The sequence below is a fragment of the Peromyscus californicus genome, unplaced genomic scaffold, assembly GCF_007827085.1.
Source record: "Peromyscus californicus insignis strain IS unplaced genomic scaffold, ASM782708v3 Scaffold_4__1_contigs__length_199733344, whole genome shotgun sequence".
NCBI classification, from domain to species: domain Eukaryota; kingdom Metazoa; phylum Chordata; class Mammalia; order Rodentia; family Cricetidae; genus Peromyscus; species Peromyscus californicus.
In genome coordinates this window covers 99477233-99497452 of record NW_026294562.1, presented here as the reverse complement: position 1 = coordinate 99497452, position 20220 = coordinate 99477233, and the positions used below count along the sequence as shown (strand labels likewise).

General features: G+C 35.9%; 2 protein-coding genes across 2 annotated transcripts; both read left to right on the top strand.

Annotated features, from left to right (window-relative positions):
* The first annotated feature begins 5948 nt into the window (after positions 1-5948).
* LOC128095244 (olfactory receptor 52R1-like) lies at positions 5949-6902 on the top strand. The gene has a single exon (XM_052714062.1). It carries the CDS (start codon positions 5958-5960, stop codon positions 6900-6902), a length of 945 nt encoding a protein of 314 aa, XP_052570022.1. The 5' UTR covers positions 5949-5957.
* A 7463-nt stretch (positions 6903-14365) lies between these two features.
* LOC128095197 (olfactory receptor 51F1-like) lies at positions 14366-15325 on the top strand. Its single transcript, XM_052713988.1, has one exon. It carries the CDS (start codon positions 14366-14368, stop codon positions 15323-15325), a length of 960 nt encoding a protein of 319 aa, XP_052569948.1.
* The last annotated feature ends 4895 nt before the right edge of the window (positions 15326-20220 follow it).

Genomic DNA, 20220 nt, shown 5'->3' with positions numbered 1-20220 from the left:
CACACGCTTCCATTTCACTTGAGGCTAGAAATAGCTGATAACTAATCCCAGCTAATATATTTATTGCCAGAGAGGTTGAATTGTAGGCATAGGTAAATGTCCAGATAACACAAGTTTACTATGCTAAGATCAGGATGTCAGGAAGGAAAATCTAGGATTCAGATACATGAGAGAAAATCTTCTGTGGAAATATTTCATGTTTCCAAACTCATTAGTACGAGTTAGTCCTTCTTTTTTCCCTCAGTTCTGGGAAATGATACATGCTTCCCAGTGTATCAAGTCAGTATGTATTCTTCTTAGGGTTTCTTTCCTGAGGATTTCATGTTACAATCACTATAATTAGAAATAACTGTAGTGGTTAATAAAGAGACATGCAACTAGTCAAGGTACTGGGCATAAGTGTTTCTACAGTTCTTAGCCAAGAATAAGAAATCTTTCTCATGTATCCTCCCTCTGTGGGTTTAGAGAACACTGAAGAAGAGGGGGGCAGAAAGATTGTAAAAGACAGAGGTCTGGGAGGATGGGGTAAGGCTGACTTTAAGACCTTTGTGCTCATGTGCTTATAAGAGCTGTGGTTATCTGTCTAAGATCTGTACTGTAGGAATTCAGGCATGGAGGAAGAGGAGCTCATTAGCTTCCATTCCTAGCCGAGGAGCTATTAACTTTTGATGCCTCCTACGGATGAGCAGTCAGTTTTCTTCAGGGGTATGTGCCCTGCTATGTTGACAGCATTCCAAACCTGTGTGCATATAGGCAGCACTAATTAGACTTAATGGGTTATAAATAAAAATGACAAAACAAACCAACATGAAGCTGGAAGGGGACATGGGTAGATATGGGAGGATTTGGATGGGGGATGGCAAATGAATATGATCAAAATACATTGTGGACATGAACAAAATTCTCAAGGTATATGTTTATATATTATATTATATTAATTATATTATATTTATTATATTTATTATATTATATTATATTATATTATATTATATTATTATATTAAAAACAGAGAGAATGTATACAAAAACCACTACTTGTTATGGAAAAATAAGATATCTTGATACTACTTTGGATAGTAAAATGTCCTGAGGGTGCCAAATAAATACTAAAATGAATATACAAACATGTATTCCTGGACAATCAAGATTTAAAAATAGGCAAGGCTATAAACTGAAAATCCAAATAGCTCTATGATGTTTACACTACAACCTTTAAATATATATTTTTATAAATAGTTAGAAAACCAACAAAAAGGAAACCTGGCTTATGGATAATGATTAAATATCAAAGTTAGAATGAAGATATTTTAGATAGTTGTTTAATAAAGAAGTGACAAAAATATTGTAAAATATTGTGAGCTGGGGATAGAAATGCCACTTAAGTTATTTTGAGCTCAATGTGATTTAAAACAGAACACAGCAAGCTAGTGGTATATTTGGTACTATCATTATCCTAGGACTCCTATGATAAAGACTCACAAACTTAGTGGCTTAATCAGAGAAATCCCTCTGTCATATATCCAAGGGCCTCAAATCCATTTATCAGTGTGTTAGTAGATGTAGTTCATTTTCTTGATATTGTGGGAGAATCTCTTGTGTCCTTCTAGCTTCTGATAGTTTGATGGAAACATGCATTTATAGGGGCAACACCTTGATCTCTGCTTTCTTGTTCATGGGGTCTCTCTCTCTGTCTCTCTGTCTCTCTGTCTCTCTCTCTCTCTCTGTATATGTGTGTGTGTGTGTGTGTGTGTGTGTGTGTGTGTGTGTGCGTGCGCGCACTCATGTGCATGGTTTTGTGTTCAGATAAGGACTTTAGTATTATTGGAGTAGGACTTTATCATTCTTTGCTAGGGTCTTACCTAATCACCATCATCATTTTGGCCCTATCTCAAAATACTGCCATATACTTAAGTCCATCATATGTATGCATCATTATATGCAATTTCACACTATTAGAAATGTAACCAGGCATGTATTTTCACAAATTCTGCGCATTCTGTAACCATGAACACATAAAATGAGAGCATTCCATTAATTACACACATACTTAATACAAATAATTTTCAACACTTTCACATGTATACATATATGCATACATACACCCAATGCCTTTCATGTTTATAGGCAACCTCTCACAGTCATACATAAGCAGATGTGAAATATCAATGAGCTGTCATGCTGTATATAATATGCTTTAAATGAGAACTATAAATACTTTAACAGAAAATGTAAGCATAAGCATAAGCTCATTCACATAATCCCAACAACACACTTTCTTGTGCATTCATTTAAAGTGTCTCTGTTTCCTGTACACAGACAAGAGAGGAAAGTTAGGGGTTAATGCTTCCACTTTTAGTTTCTAGTCTCAGAGGGAGTCATTGTGAATATGAGGCAGTGGATATAGAAAGAGGGAAAGAACCAGTGCTTTGGGGAAGAGATAGACCACACAGCTCTTTAAATAGACACTGACCTGAGGTCTCTATCCAAGGCTGAATCCCAGGGGCTTGTCAGAACTTCTTTAGTCATAGTCAGCTTGTTCAAAGATATAGCAGATCTCAGGGGGAGTTATTCCTTTTGCCTCAGGCATCCATTCCTTCTCAAAAATCAGTGGGAAATGTGGACTTTTCAAGAATGTTGAAGGCAAAGTCATGTATTATATAGAAAGTCCTGACTTGTTGGGAACAACCCATCTAGAAACCCAAGTCCACTGAGCCACACCCTGAGATGGGGAGAAGAATCATGGCTTCCACTGTGTCAGACCTAGAAAGGTAGGAAGATGCCCTCCAGACAGAAGCTCTCCAGGAACAGACTGATTCTGAATCTCACATGCTCTACACTTAGGTTCAGATATTCCACAGTCAGAGTCAAAATTTCATTACCCTTTCTGTAATGTTTGACAAGAAGTAACTTTATTTCACCTTCTATTGTATAGTACTATATAGTATGCTAATACTAGTTACATCATATAAAAATAAGCATAATACATGTTATAGATGAATAGAAGAACATGGAGTATTGGTCAAGAGAGAAATTGTGTGTTCATTTCCTCTTGTCTAAGGACTGCACAGCTCCATCTTTCAAACCAAAGCAGCCGATAAAATGTTCTCTTCATAGTGAAATTCTTTCTCATGCATCAAAAATAACAAAGAGTCAGCAAACTTCCTGTCCATTAAGCATAGCTTGTGCTCATAAATCTTCATGTGTTCAGTTGGTGAGAATGAAAAGGAAATAGAGGGGAATTTCTAAATGTGAGAACAATAGATTCCATAGAATATGAAGGAAAATTTCAGGGAGAAACAGACATCTGTTGAGGAACACAGCTCCATCTCAAATGTAGCTCTCAGGTCATTTCTTTTATTCTGTTGTTTCTACACGCAGTGAACACTGAGAGTATAAAGTCAGGCCAAACAGAATAGAATGAGAAAGACCAAGACATGTCTCTTATCATGAGTGTTCTGGGTCTGTAAAAAAATTCAGATAGAGGGGAAGAGGAAAACTGGATTTCCATTTAAGCCACGCAACATGGGGGGCGTTCTACTTCCTAACTGTGTAAAATAAGTGAGTCCTCTACTTATGGGAAGAAACCAATAAGAATGTCATCTCAAGCCTTGCATGGTCGTATATTCCTAAATTCCCAATATTCTGGCATAGGAGGCCAGCTATGCTATGTAGTATATATCAAGACCCTGCTGAGACAGACAGAAGGGAGAGTGGAGAGAGAGAGGAGATGAAGAGAAGGAAGAAAGGAAGGAAGGAAAGAAGGGAGGAAGGAAATGAAGGGCGGAAAGAATCTAGAGAAAGTAATACATTCCTAGAGACACTAAAAGCCCAACCTAGATCCTGGTCCAGGAAAATAGTAAGAATCCTGAGTCCCAATTCTCTATTTAAGTATGTTGTCTAAGATCCCTGAATATCATCCTTTGTCATAACAGGTCAACGATTTGCTTGACTCATCTGGGGCAGGATTCTCAACTACCAACAAAGACAGTACTGTGTGCCTCTAGAATCCCTGGTCCAAGAGTCATGTACTCTGACAATAATTTTACAATGTGACCATTGACAGATCATTTTGTTTAGTGACTCTGGGCTCTTATTGTTTGTCATGGTAAATAATGACACAGAAATAAATTTTAAGGGGTTTTAGTGAAAGGTCTCAAAATTCAATAATCTCTCCCCCACAGTTAATCAGAAGTAATTGTGCATGTTAGAAAGCTATGTCTTTAGCACCTAGTCCAGTATATGGGGGTGAGAATAATGATTATATAAGTATGCTTGTTTAAATCACTCTTAATTTTGGTGACTGTCCCCACAAAGCAAGAGTGACATACTGGGCAGGTAAGGCTGAAGCCTCTGGTTTAAACAGAAAATACAATACTGTTTCAGTTGATTGAATCTGGTAAAAAGAAGCAAGGCAGAGGTCCTCAGTTCCAGACAATGTGAATATTTGAATTGTTACTGGAGATTTTATAGGAATATTAGTTTGGGCAATCTCACAATTATTGGAAAGTTGGTACACTTACTAGTGTAGAGAAGACTTCTAAAATCCGAGCACCATTGCTTTCAACCATTATAAATGAATGGGACAAAGAAGGTATGAGGTCCATTTGAAATTTTGAATAAACCTATTTAGAATCCTAGAGACCTATAAAATGAAACATTTGTTAGTTTGCAAAGATTTGTTAAGGGAGCCTATAAGGATATTCTTTTCTCTTGAAGGTTTCTGTTATGAAAGAGGTAAAAAACAAGACTCTCAAACCCAAGAACAAGGCAGCAAAGACTTAGAGAAAAGATGTTTGTTAAGAACCAAGTCACCTGTCACCCATGTCTTACAGTTTTGTTTTGTTTTTTATTGGAGTGGGGTGGGGCAAGTTACATTCTTCAGAGAGCTCGGACATCATAAAACAAGCAACATTAAAGCAAGTACAGATACGAGCTGCCACTCAGTAACTTCCTCCATAACTTCTAGTATGAGAAATGACAATAACTCTAAGGAACAACTCTCAAGTAGGGTTTGGGGGATTCCATCAGGAAAGTTTCCAGTTGGGGATATTGTTAGTCAGTTAGTGAGTCTGTTGTATCTGAATAATGGCCTTCACTAGATATTTCTCTCACCATACATTTACCCAACTTCTCTTTATCAAGAACAGAGGAGCTAGGCTCAGTGTCAGATTCAAAGCCATCTTCATGAATAATTTACCATCCAGGACATCCCCGAATAAACTACAGTCTTACAATCAAACACAGGTTGCAGTTTGTATTAGCAAGTCTGTGTTGGAATATAACTGCAGATGTGCACTAAGATGTGGCCTGTGCCTACTTTTACACTGTACCAGAGAAAGACACTGATTTAAAGAGAGACCAAATCAATCACAAAGCATAAGATATTCATGTTCTAAGATTTTCATTAAATATAATATGTATAATTGCAAACTCATAGATGGTTTATAGTTTTCTTTGGGCTAGAATCAAGAAGATAATTGTCTTCAATAATCAAATATAGTAGGAGAATAAATTACTATGCTCCTTTAATCCATGCTTCCTTCCTACTATAAGCTACTGCTGTTCAAATGGCCTAATACAGAGATAAATGGACCTGTGTTAAAGGTAGACCAAGTAATTTGTTAAATAGAAAATGGCAAGGTTTAATGTAACTAATTTGTCACAGGAGTTTGCCCTTGGCATAGTCTACTTCCAAGAATATATTTTCTTTAGGAAATAATTACCCCAGATCCTGACATGTTCTAATATCATTTTGAATGTTACAAATACTAATAAAATACTAAGTAACATCATTTTATATTACAAAATAATAGTTATTATAAAGGATGATTTTACAACAATTTATTATTGAATTCAATCATAATATTACACAGTGCAAATAATCGTCCATGCCTTGGCTGTTATTATCCTCAGAGAGCCAATTAATTTTACTACACAGAAAATATAACCAATTCTTTCATGTTGGCTTCAAGGAACAGCTCTTCTCATTCTACGTTTTTCATCTTGCTTGGAATACCAGGACTGGAGGATTATCAGTTTTGGGTTGCCTTTCCATTCTGCATCATGTATATTGTGGCAGTGACTGGAAATATCATTATCCTACACATAATCCGGATTGACCACACACTGCATGAGCCAATGTACCTCTTTCTGGCTATGTTGGCTACCACTGACCTCGTCCTGTCCACCTCCACACAACCTAAAATGCTGGCCATACTCTGGTTTCACGATCACAAGATTGAATACCTGGCCTGCCTCATCCAGGTGTTCTTTATACATGCCTTTTCTTCTGTGGAATCAGGGGTGCTCATGGCTATGGCCTTGGACCGCTATGTGGCTATCTGCTTCCCACTCCGACATTCCAGCATCCTGACCACATCTGTAGTCATCAAACTTGGGGCAGCTGTGATGGTCAGAGGGCTGCTGTGGGTGAGCCCCTTCTGCTTCATGATCTCCAGGATGCCCTTCTGCCCCAACAAGGTCATTCCCCAGTCCTACTGTGAGCACATGGCTGTACTCAAGTTGGTGTGTGCTGATACCAAAGTCAATCGTGGATATGGGCTCTTTGTGGCTTTTTCTGTGGTTGGCTTTGATATAATTGTCATCAGTGTATCTTATGTGATGATTCTGAGAGCTGTGCTGAGGTTGCCCTCAGGTGAAGCCCGTCTCAAAGCTTTTGGTACATGTGCTTCTCATATTGGTGTCATTTTAGCCTTATATATTCCAGCCCTTTTCACCTTCCTCACCCACCGCTTTGGCCACCATGTACCCCGTGTTGTGCACATTATGTTTGCTAATGTCTATCTACTAGTTCCTCCCATGCTCAACCCCATCATATATGGCGTTAGAACCAAACAGATCAGGGACAGGGTTATCCAAGGATGTTGTGGAAAAGGCCCTTGAACCAGGGATCACAGCATCCCATGCTTCAGTTACCCACACTGATGTACCCACACAGATGATGAACAGTTCCCAGGCTCTTACCTACCATTGTAAAGTCATCACTATGAGAAAAGCTAGCCTATAGGCTGGAAATCTTCCAGAACAAGGAAGAATGAATTTCATGGTATCCACAGCTAGAGATCTTAGAGATGTGATGTATTATACAAAATTAGTTAGTGTATATTCTTCATGAAAGAAAAAAAAACTCTTTTTAAACAAAATTTATTTATTGGTATCTTCAGTTCTGTGTTCAAGTTGATATTAAACCAAATATCTCAATGTTATTTGGAAAAGACAAAAGTCACTGTGGATTTTTATGGCAAAATTTAATTGTAGTTATTCTTATAATGATTTCTTTATCCAGGTCTTTATTCATATCAGAACTTTTGCTTCTTAAATTATGTTATTAACTTCAAAATCTGGAAACTTTTCATCCATTAAATCAGTAAATATTTTACTAGATTGTCGTGGATCAAATAGACAGTCATACAATTTTTAAAAACCTAATCATTTCATCAAACAGTTAAAAATATGCACCTTTCTTCCATCTGGTAATTTTTTTATTAAAATATATCCTTTTTGAAACAGACATATGTTTAAGTCCTGCCTGAATCTTGATATATAAAATAAATAGAAAACATACAACTCATCCTGTAGGAACTGAGTGTGGTGGTAAATGCCGATAATCACAGCATCAGGGAACCTGAGGCAGGAACATTGTGAGTTTGAGGCCAGTCTGGACTATATAGAAAAACTTTATCTCAATAAATTAAAACAAAAGAAGAGAGGAAGGGAAGAGGGAGGTAAGGAAGGAGGAAAGGAGCAGGGGAGAAGAGAAGGGGGAAGTGGAAGAAAGGCAGACTGGGAAGGAAGGAGAGAAGAAAATGAGGGGAAACGGGTAGGAGGGAGAGAGGAAAATAAATAAAACCAAATGAAGAAATGTGATTGAATACTAGGTGATATTTTATTTGTAGTAAAGATGTTAAGAATTATTGATATGCTCTTAAGTTTTAGAGAAAATAACTTTAATTCCCATAATTCTCAATGCTAATTATAAAATGAATACACATGTATAGGAGCTATTTAACAGACATCTAAATGCTAATAATACCCACTGTTGTTAATAAGGCTTAGGGCCTTCTTGTTTTCTTTTTCACAATTGTATTTTTCAAAACTTATCTTTAGTTGCTGAAGTTTAATTTTACTATTTAAATAATAATTAAGATTTACATGACCCTGGTACATAGATATATAAAATAGGCATATAAAACAAACATTTCACTAATAATAAATGACAAAAATATTTATTTTAAGACAGTTCTTTGGTACACATACAATTTTGCTACTGATTAAACACAAGAGAATTTTGCAAACTAATGAAGGACACATGCTTTAAGGCTTTGGCAGTACTGGAAGGCAATGGAAACTGATGCGACCCACAAAAGAACATTATGTCATTGGGTATAATATTTCAGGGGCATTAGGAATCCCAGTTCATTATTTCTCGTGGCCTCCAAGCTGGCATGAGGTAAACAGGCCTCTAGCAGACCCTCCTGCCATGATGAATTAGCTCAAAGCAACACAACCAAGTGAGCAGGACCTGACTTCTGTATCCACTTGCCAAAGTAGGATTTTCTTCCTTTTTAATTGTATCTCAGGTAACTTGTTACAATGATGAAAAACTAGGTGTGTATTATTTCTCTAATCCCCATTGCCTGAAGTCTAGGGGACAGGGATTCATTCACAAGTGGCTTGAAATATCTGAGTGACTATTCCAAAGCAAGGATATTATACTGAGCAGTGATAATGTATTGAGACTCCATAGCCATGAGGGAATATAGACAATACATTGGCTCAGATTTTATTTTCTAGTCAGGAGAAATAGATATGAAAAACAATACAAATGCAATACATGTGATCCAACTGATGTAGTGAGTGCATTTTTACCCCTTGGCCTCATCCCTCCTGTGCCCATCCTTACCTGCCCCAGTCCACCTGAAAAATATGTTCTATTTCTTTTAGGACAATGTATAGAAGAATGCACAATCTAGATTTTCCAATGACTACATTAACATATTAAATTGAATAGGACAAAACTTAAAAGTACACTACTATTTATTACTTTGAATCAATATACAAAAGACAGAAATATTAGTTTGTATTAGAAAGTAAAGCATTGCAAAGTTCATTTTGCTTCTGTATTTCACAGTGACATTTGCATCTGAGTGTCAGATAGTAAGCACACCACATAATTTCAATTGATACTATTGGTCAAGTAAGAAGATCTCACTTCAATACCCGTATCTACAAAGTATAACATTTATATCTGTATTAAAGAGTCACTGCAAAATTAAATGAAATGATTTTTGTAAAAGTATGAATATAAGTAGTCTTATCCTGCATACTATCCCTACAAACTTTAGCCCATAGAAATGTGTTGGTTATCAGGAAGATTTATAATTTAAATCTAGCTCTGTTTCATTTTGGAGAATTACTCCATTTCTGTTATTCTGTTCCTGAGGCGGGTAAGGCCAAAAGCACTGGGCCATGCCTTAAGCAAACAAAGAGCTCTGACATGTGCAGTAGTATCCTGACCCAGAGGACCCTGAAACTGGACCCTCAAGATGACCACTGCTGACATACGACCCAGAGACAACCAGGAAACACCATGCAGCTGGAAGCAGAGCCTGCTAAAACCTACACACATAAATGCCTCAGTCCTTTGTTTAATAAACGAGATTACTTGAAGTCTATCAGAGCCTGTGCCATTAGTTCTGCATCTATTCACCCACTGCCCCTGGGATTAGAGACAGCAGGATCCCAGCTGCAGAGCCAGCAACATATGCCATTGTTTCTACTGATATTAAGATAACACAATACACTAATTTTATAGTATTATAATGAAATGAAATACAAGTCAGTTGGCCCATAGCAGTCAGCAAGCAAATTTCCATAGGATAGAGCAATATATAGAGCAATACATATTCACAGTGTACAGAAGGATTATTCCATAACACAAATGCATCTTGTTTTCATAGACAAACAATTTACAAAGAAAATACAGACAACAAATAAAAATAACTGTGGAATTATGTCCTGGAGTGACAGTTTTTCTCTTAGATAGGAAGAGTTAAAAGGGAAGAGTTATAAATAGTTATAAAGTTATAAAGAAAGGAAGAGTTATAAAGTTACAACACTACCCTACTGCTTTAGTCCTTCATTAATTGTCAGCCATATAATTAAGATAAACTATTTTAAAACATTTTCACAGTCAGTTTCCAGGAAGAATTGGTTTCTACAATGCTTTGTTGGCTAATCTTAACTGATCTTGGGGTTTGGATAGAAACTGATCTGCTTGTGCATTTTATCTGTTATACTAAGGGAAGAATGAAGAAGAAATGAACACTCTCACTCCTTGTGGTCAGAGATGGTTATGATAAGAAAATAGTCTTCAGTAAAGTGGACTACCTGTCACTAGAACACAGGGCATCAGAAAACATAAGAAAATGAAATGTAGTTTAACTTTCCAACAAGCTGCATGAGCATTAATGTTCCACAACAGTGACACAATGTTTTTATGAAAAGAAAACACCTTAAGTTAGTAAGGATTTATTTGGTTCATGCTCAGTTGGTTCCATTGCTGAGGATCTAGAGTGAGGCTGAAATATGGAAGTGGCATTTGGTGGGGAATAGCATCTTACCAAATGGTGAGCAGCAAGCAGGGAAAGACAGGAAGGGATCATGGAAGAGCATTAGCTCCAAGGACAGAATCCCAGTGACTGACTTCATCCAGAACAGTTCTGCCTCCAAAGTAGTCCTACTAATGGAGAACAAGACTTGGACCCATGAGTCCATGGGAGACATTTCATGTTCAAACCATATCTGGAACGGGTGATCATTAACTGACTAAGCTGGGACTCTAGGTTTTTAGTTCAATATGCACAGAAAAGCATCATTGTGGAGATTATCTGTGTTGTTTATTCTATGGTTAAAAGGTTAAAAAAAAACCCAACAGGCCAGTAGCTGGGCAGGAAGCACAGGCTGGATAGCCAGACACAGAGGACTCTGGGAGTTGGAAGGGTGGAGTCAGGAGAGATGCCAGACAACCACTGAGCAAGCAGGATGTGTAGAGAATGAGGTAGCAACCCATAAGTCATTCGAGTCATGTGGCAAAGCATAAATAGAGTTAGCTAGTTCTCATTTCCCATCCCATCCCCTCTATTGCACCCCTCACCCACAATTTACTGATTGGGTTGGAGGGAAGGCTGGAGGGGGAGTAGGAGGAGGGATGAGAGGGAGATCCGTGGTTGGTATGTAAAATGAATAAAAAAAATTATTATTAAAGAAAAAATAGTTAGCTAATAACAAGCCTGAGCTATTGGCCGAGTATAAATAATATTATGACTCCATGTTGTAATTTGAAAGCAGTTGCTAGGGTGGGTAGTGGGCAGTCAGGGCAGGAAAACATCCAACTACACATTTGTATATAAGTATGTACACAGTTTAAAAAGCACAGGCATATGAATGAATTCACTGTCATGCTTTAGTCTCAGATTCAAGAGATTTCTTCTATTTTATTCTTATTCTTTAATCAAAAACACAAAACATCAAAATACATAGAAAAGCTTTTATACAGAGAAATGATAAATGCCCAGGGCTATGAATATACTAATTACCCTGATCTGATAATGACACCTTGTATACCTGTGTTTAAGTATTACATTGTGTATCTTAGTTAAGTTTGGCTATAATCTATCATGCTCTATTGCTGAAGACACCACATATCTGAGTCATAAAACAGAGAGAAATCAATGTCATATTGATCTGAAAGCTTCATTACTTCTGGTTACCTTGCATTGATGTAGAAGATGCTAGGCACAACTTTACTCATCTTTGAACTCCATGAGCTACAACAGTAATTGTCTTGGCAAGAAATGCCTACTGGTACAATAGCAGCTTGAACATTATGGGAGTAAGTGATCACTTTCTGATCAGATTTAAGATCCTCTCAACTAGATAGAACTCATACCTGGCAACATTACTGAAGACAAGAACTTGTGTCTAGATATGTCCTAGGCCCTAGGGGAGAACCCACTGTTATTTTGCTAAGTGGGTATAGTATTAAAATGACTTCCGAAGCTTATTGCTATCCCTGTAGATTAGTGCATCCATCAGCTCACATGAGAGAAGTTTCTACCTGAATTAGATGGCAATTAATACAAAGACCCATAACTGGTCAGCATTCCAAGAATAAGAAATTTTGGAATACTAAGTCCTAAATGGGACAGCTAGAGAAGAGAGCCTTTCCCACAAGACTCAGGAATCAACACAGAAGAGAGTGTGGGAACATTGCATGAGCCAGAGGTGATAATGGATAACTACAAGAAAACAGTGTTTTTTTTTTTTCTTTTTCAGACACAACAGTGCACATGTGAACTCACAGTGAGTGTGACAGAATGCACAAGAAACAGAGCACATCAATATGGAGAGTCAACTATTTATGAGTGCTTTGTTTATGATTCAGTACTCCTGGGAACCGCTGTTCATTTGAGATAGTAGCTTAAAACCTTCTGGGAGTCAGTGGTAGTATCTTGTGTTTTTATTCATGTTGTTTCTTCTTTGTAAGGTTCTCCAGAGAGATACACATCTTACATATAATCTCACAGTTCAGTTCAAATTTACTAAGAAGTCCATAGGTCCCAGCACAATAGCCTGTTCTATGTCTGATAGCAAAGACATAGAAAGTTCCTGTTTCCACACGACCCTGGTAAGATAGATAAGAATGTTCACTGTGTTGTCTTTAATTTTATTTATTATCTACACATAAATATTCAAACAGTCTTACAGAAAATTCATGTGATAGCATACACTACTCTACCCTTTGGGATCCATATAATATTATAAAGCAGTCTGTAGATGTATATTGTAATTATTCTTCTCAGATAGTTGAAACTCATGAAATTAGAGATTAAACAAAAAGAAAAACAGCATTAGAAGAATGATAAATTAAAAACACATTACAAGATATTTATTAGTGTAAAGCAAATTTCATGCTAAATTTGACTGAAAACCTTAACTAGGTAAGTAATAGTGCTATAATTTGATTTTTAGTAATCCTATAAATGAATTATGTGATTTATAAATTTAAATGAACAGGGATCCATAACACTTATGCCTGTAGAATCATCTGCCTGTCTAATTCTATCTTCTACCTTGTCCTTAAGCTAATATCTATCACTCCATATTTTTGGGAAAGGAGACAATGTAACCATCATAATTCCCTGAGAAAACACCCTGGCATGATTTTTTCCATCAATCTATCTACTTGACACACCCTAGCAATGAAAATGCTAACCTCATCTTCCTGGAATCTAATTACTCTCTTGTACTGTTTTCAATCATATGATGCTTTCAGATTTTTATGTATCAACTGAATTTGCTCATTCTTTATGTAAAATGCATCATTGTCTATTGTATCTATAACCACAGTTTATAAATTTGTATGTTTATCTAAATTCTCCCTTTTTCATAACACATTCATATCCTTTTCAGCCTCCATTAGTAACAATCTGTTTCTGGCAATGCCTTAACTGTTACGTTTCTAAAAATGAAATTAACTGTACCAACACATTTCTACACCCACTCTCTAAGCCACTGCTGTAGAGTGTCAGTTTCAGTTAGCAAGTGCACCTGCTTTTTTCAAGATCACTAACATACTCTGAACTGCATTTGAATATTTTAATACTCACTAAACTTGGCTGCTCAAACAGTTCATCTCTGTTATCATCATATACATGGGGAAACAGGGTCTCTTTGTTTTTATGGTTTTCATAAAGCATTCAGGCTTCCCATGACTTAGGAGAGATAATCCTTCCCTTAAACTTCCACAACACTCTGTCTTCATTATTTTTCTTTTAGTAGCCCACTCTTTTTGCCTGCTCATCTATTCTGTGGGATTAAAATGATCTATTTCTAGAGATCTATTTCTGGAGTGTCACACATGCATTCCAAATGTATGAACATCTTTAAGTAGGTTTCTCTTGATCACTTTAAACAGAATATTCAAAGTCCAATGCATTTGTTTTACTGTGTTCTAGGAACTGAGTCTCCCACATTGAAACATTCCAATTTCCTACATTCTTAGAAGTGACTGTCTATGCACATAATCTGTTGGGACTTAAAATCTATGAACACAAAAATAAATATATAAATGTGCAAAATTATGTGAACATATTTTCTTGACTTAAGGATAAAACATCATTGTTTTTCCTAAATACCTCTACAATTGTAGATTAATAAGTTTTAGTTTTCTGGATGAAGTAATTTATTTCCTAGAATAGTTATTTTTACCAGAATATTGTTTAAATACTTTTTTATGACAATACCATTTATTGCTTCTTAGGATGTGAGCGTTGTAAAGGCAAATGCTACAAATGCAGGACAACACAGAATTCCTGAGCAACTTCACATCGAAATTACCAACCTTCTTGTTGACTGGTATCCCAGGTCTAGAGTCTGCTCATGCCTGGATCTCCATCCCCTTCTGTTGTCTTTATGCCACTGCCCTCTCTGGGAACAGCATGATCCTCTTTATCATTGTGACTCAGCACAGTCTGCATGAACCTATGTACTATTTCCTCTCCATGCTCTCAGCCACTGACCTGGGTTTGACTATTTCTACAATGACAACCACCTTGAGGATCCTGTGGTTTCATGCAAATGAAATCAGTCTAGATTTGTGCATTGTTCAGATGTTTTTTCTTCATGGGTTCACTTGTATAGAATCTGGGGTGCTAGTGGCTATGGCTTTTGACCGTTATGTAGCAATCTGTAATCCCCTTAGATACACTACAATTCTTACTAATTCTAGAATCATTCAGATGGGTTTCCTAGTGATTATGCGCACTGTAGTATTAATAATTCCCCTACTTTTGCTCCTTAAGCCTGTTTCTTTCTGTAAAGTGAAGACCCTCGCCCATTCCTACTGTTATCATCCAGATGTAATTAAGTTAGCATGTTCAGACACTCGGGCCAACAGCATATGTGGATTAGTTGATCTCATTCTGACCACAGGGGCAGATACTCCATGCATTGTCTTGTCTTATATATTGATCATTCGCTCTGTCCTCACTATTGCCTCCTCTGTAGAACGGTACAAGGTCTTCAGCACCTGTGTGTCCCACATTGGAGCAGTGGCGATTTTCTACATCCCCATGTTTAGCCTGTCCCTAGTGCATCGCTATGGTCAGTCAGCCCCCAAAGTAGTTCATTCACTGATGGCCAACGTTTACCTTCTTTTACCCCCTGTGCTCAACCCCATCATCTATAGTGTAAAGACAAAACAAATCAGAAAGGCTATCCTTAATTTGCTCCTTCCAAAATAAACAGAGATTACCCTTTACTTCTGAAAAACCTGGTGCTATTTTCTTACCGCAAAAACAACTGTGGTTGGAGATTCTCCATTACATATGTGAGTTTTCAAGATTTTAATTTATTTAGCAATGCTTAGTGAATATTTAGGTGTTTTATGTTTAAAATACAAGTTTTACTTTATTGCATTCACAGAAATATAAAATATAAATGATGAGAATAAATAGTTCAGACAAGTCATTATCAAGTGACAGTCAAAAGAAAAGTTTGGGGAATTGGGCATACATAATTCTTTATTTGATAAATGAAATAGAAATCAGTGTCTAGAAGAGATCATCAAGTAAAATGCAAGGAATCTTAGAACAGAGGTTGTTGCTTTGTTTCTCAATGATTTATTAAGAAATTTATGTTATGAAAATTTATATAATAACAATAGTTCATTAAAAATTTAGTTTAATTCATATTATCTGGATCATAAGAAAATCAAAGCAAAGTGAACATACTCATACTAAACTCAATAAAATTTCATGGTCTATGAATGTCATAAATGACTTATGTGACTTCCTTACCAACCAACAAGCTAACGTCGAGGTTGATTCTCTGCTGATAAGTAATTTATACAAAGTCAGACACAGCATATTTGTTTCCTAAAAACTGATTCAGTAAACTTTTTTTATTTAGGAGACAGCAAAAAGCCTAAACTCTCTGTTTTATGGAGGAAATTAGAGATGCAAACAACATAATTGACATATACGATGGATGTCACACGCATCTCACAAAAACTTTGACACCAGTGTGATGGATCCAGTGCACATTAGCTTGCAAACCCATTTTGTATATCCAACTATGGACTGATTAAAAAATGACTTTCCCTCAAGATACTTGGATCATCAGCACACATGTGGTATAGGTATACTTTACTGTGTTAGCCCTTGCATGGAGTAATAGAAATTAAAGGATTAATAAGCATATACCTTTTGTTTAATAAAGTTTTTTAATATATGTGAAACACGAACATATGCAAGAAATTAAAATAATGCATTTAATGGTATTGTGGCTGATAACTCAAAAGTAGTATTCCACCCAGTTTGCCTTGCAATCTGAAATTTAAGGATTTCTAAGGATGGATCAGGAAGATATTTTGGAAGCAATTCTGTGGAAGAATGTAAGAAGGGTTACATGTTCAATATTCACGGGAGAATATAAACTTTAAAATCATAGTCCTTATTGAAATAGGCCTTATGATAAAGAAAACACAGATATTATTCTGAACTCAGTGAAATATAATTGGATTTTAAATGTCCACTATTATTGTTTATGTCTTGCACTGTTCTAAAATTGTAGCCACAGAAAAAGTAGAAAGCTTTACTCCTACAAAACTCACAGGAGAAATAAAATGTTAAAAATATAAGAGAAATATCTGGTACATGTAACACAGCAAAAACTAGTTGTTATATATATATATATCCACATATAAAATTAAAAATTCCATTTTTTCTTAAAAATAATCAACTCAAAATTTAATATAAAATCTGAAATGTTGAAATTGATAGAGAAAATACATCAAGATAAAGGCATCAATTGTCCTGAAAAAGAATCCACTGTAACAGTAAATATAAATATTGAGGAACATGATCACACAATGTTAATAAGCTTCTCCACAGCGAACTAAATGATTGCAAGAATGATTAGACATGAAAAATATTACAAACTACACAATAACACAGGGATTGATAACTAGTATATATGAAGAAGTGCAAATATTAAACATTCCCCCCAAATTATGAATGAGCTAATCAAGCAAACAGCTCTCAAAATAAGCACAAATGTAAAATAAATGTCTGCTAGTGTTCTGCATCTGTAGCCATCAGGGAGACACCAATTAAAACTGCCTTCAGATTCCATCTTAAGAGATTCAGATGGTGACCAAGAAAAGAAGCAAACAAATCCTAGTTAAAATTTGGGGAAGGATGAACTCATATGCAATACTGTGGCTAATGTGACATGGTACAGCTACTGTGGAAATCAGTGAGGATGTTCCTCAAAGAACTAAAACTTTCAGTACCATGTGATCCTTCTATGGCATCTCATTCATATCACCTGAAAACTCTTATTTAATATACTACAGGCATATTTACATGTCCATGTTTATTGCTACACTGTTCATAATAGCTAAAAATTAAGATAAGCTTAGATGTCAATCAACAAATTAATCGATAAATGTTAATTGAGAAATTAACTCATAAATTAATATTAAATACTTAATGATGAACCTAGTGTACAATATGCAAATTTTATGCACAAAAATATAAAAATCGCTGAGAAAAATTGGATACCTTTAATACTTTGAAGTCCATGTTTTTGTTTTGGAATATCCGATCTATATATGACATTTCTCCATATTTACATGTATTCTTAATAAAATTATCCATAAATCTTGATATGAATCACAAGTTATTTCTGGGATTTATAAAGACATAAAGAATTAGGAGTCAGAGAGGATAGAGGACATCAGGAGAACATGGTCCACCAAATCAACTAAGTAGAGCTCACTCACATGGGCTCACATAAACTGAAATGGCAAGAATGTACTGCATGGGTCTGCATCAGGTCCTCTGCATATATGTTATGGCTATTAGCTTGGGGTTTGGGGAAATCCTAACAGTGGTAGCAGGTGTATTTCTGACTCTTACCTGCTCTTGAGACCCTTTTCCTCCTACCGGGTTGCCTTGTCCTGCCTCAATATGAAAGCTTTTGACTTAACTTATTCAGAAAATAACCCCTAAAACAAAAAACCAAAACTTGGCATATAAAGGAAATGAAAATGCTCTGGCGTGTAATACAATAGCTTCTATTGCATACAACATAATGACATGGACTGATCTCAAATGTATTACATTCAAAAAAGATAGTCATTGTAGGTGATTTAGGTGAAAACTGTAGAAATTTTTAATGAAAATAATGGTACATATTTTAAAGACTAATCAAAAAAACAACTGAAATTAGATAATTGTAAAATATATGAATTATCATGGTTCTAAAAGTTATGTATATTTTGATTAGATAAGGTGACAAAATCATCATACACACACACACACACAATCATGTTCAAAGATAAAAACTGTGTGTATCTAAAAAAGTAGACATTTACCCATCAAATATATCTTCAATATCCTCTATATGTTTGTTGTAAGCAATAAATTTTATTTTGTGTTATTCTTTCTTTAATAAAACCATAGTTTTCAAAAGAAAAATTAGGATAAGAATGTATAAAGAACAAGAATGTATTGAGAGCTCATGATCTGAAATAAGCATAGTCAAGGCCAAAGATGAGCCTTTGCCCCTTTATACTTGGCTTTTAAACACATGGTCAGCAAGGAGACCTAGCATCAGGCTTCACTACCATGATTTCAAAAAGAATTTTAAATATTTTTGATTGAAATATAATTTTTTCCTCCCTCTAGGACCTCTGAAATCCACCTTGAACCCCTCCCATGCCCCTTCCATTCTCAAATTGATAGCTTTTCTTTGATTATATTTGTTACACACTGTGTGTGTATGTGTGTACAGAAGTATATCTAAATATAAATATAATCACCTGAGTCTGCTTTGATGTTTTGTGTATTTCGATTCTTTATCACAGCCAGAGGTTCAGGAAGATTGTATTTTCCAAGATTATATCTGCAAGATTATATTTTCTAGATAAGATGAAAAGTTCTATTGAGAAATCTCAACAATATGTATGCCCAAACAAGACCGAACAATGATCAACACCAAATAACCTGCCAGTGTAGATCTCTAGATGAAGAGCTGTACCTATACCAAGACCCCTCCCTTAGATGAAGAGAAATATGCAAATAATTACTGCTGGTGAGGAATACAGATAGAGGACTAACTAAAGCCTCAAGTCTTCCAGAATCAAAGGGTATCTGTAATAAGTACAGACTGAACTCTACTCAGGTGAGGGATAAAAGCCAAAGAAAGCAAGAGCTAAATCAGAAATATTAGGAAAAATGAGGAGACAAAGGTAAAGAAGAAATGGAAACAGAATTACAAACTGAAAAGACATAAATCTAGATAAAGACCCGGATAGAAATAGCAATAGGAAACAGAACAGAGATGAATAGGACAGTCAAAATGTAAATGAAAAGAGACAACAGAAAAGGAAGACACATAGTTGAAACAGAAAGAGAATATAACTTTATCTACAGTGGAAAGTTTCATCAGAAAGAAACAAATGCAACTGTTAGTTATTTGGGAAATGGGCTAATGGTGGCTTACTAAAGTGTCCTGATGGTGCAGTTGTCTTATTCATAAACCTCAGGTAAACATTGATTCTCAACACAAAAAAGTGGATAGAATTTTATTATATTATCTATTAACATACACTTCAAGTGATAAAAATCACTATAAAGTAACTAGTAAATGTATAATTTAGGCAGTCTTATTAATTTGTTCACAATGAGGGACACATTATAATGTCCCCTAATCTATTTTCCCAGCAATTTTTAGATAAACTTGCCATCAGGAACCATGTCTATATCTAAGATGATGGCAAAACATCATCTTGTCCTTGGGAAATTTTCTTGACTTATGTGATGAGGTGAGTGTGTGGCATGAGTCTTTTCTCTTTCAGCTCTATCCTTAGCAGCAGTTGTTACTTGCAGTGCTTTGCTGATATTTCTCTCTTAATCTCCATGTTAAGAACTTATGCCTCAACCCTAAAATGAACCAAAGCAATGACCTACAGTAGCATAAAAGACGCCTAGAAAGAATAACAGTAGAGGGATCAAGGCACTAGTAAATTGCGTAACAAGTGGTGCACTGAGAGATGGATGGATAATAAGTCAAAAGTATACATGCAAGCCGGGTGGTGGTGGCGCACGCCTTTAATCCCAGCACTTGGGAG

Bases quoted from the DNA above. Each gene is read 5' to 3' on its own strand.
- LOC128095244 (XM_052714062.1), top strand. From the start codon at position 5,958: ATGTTGGCTTCAAGGAACAGCTCTTCTCATTCTACGTTTTTCATCTTG.
- LOC128095197 (XM_052713988.1), top strand. From the start codon at position 14,366: ATGCTACAAATGCAGGACAACACAGAATTCCTGAGCAACTTCACATCG.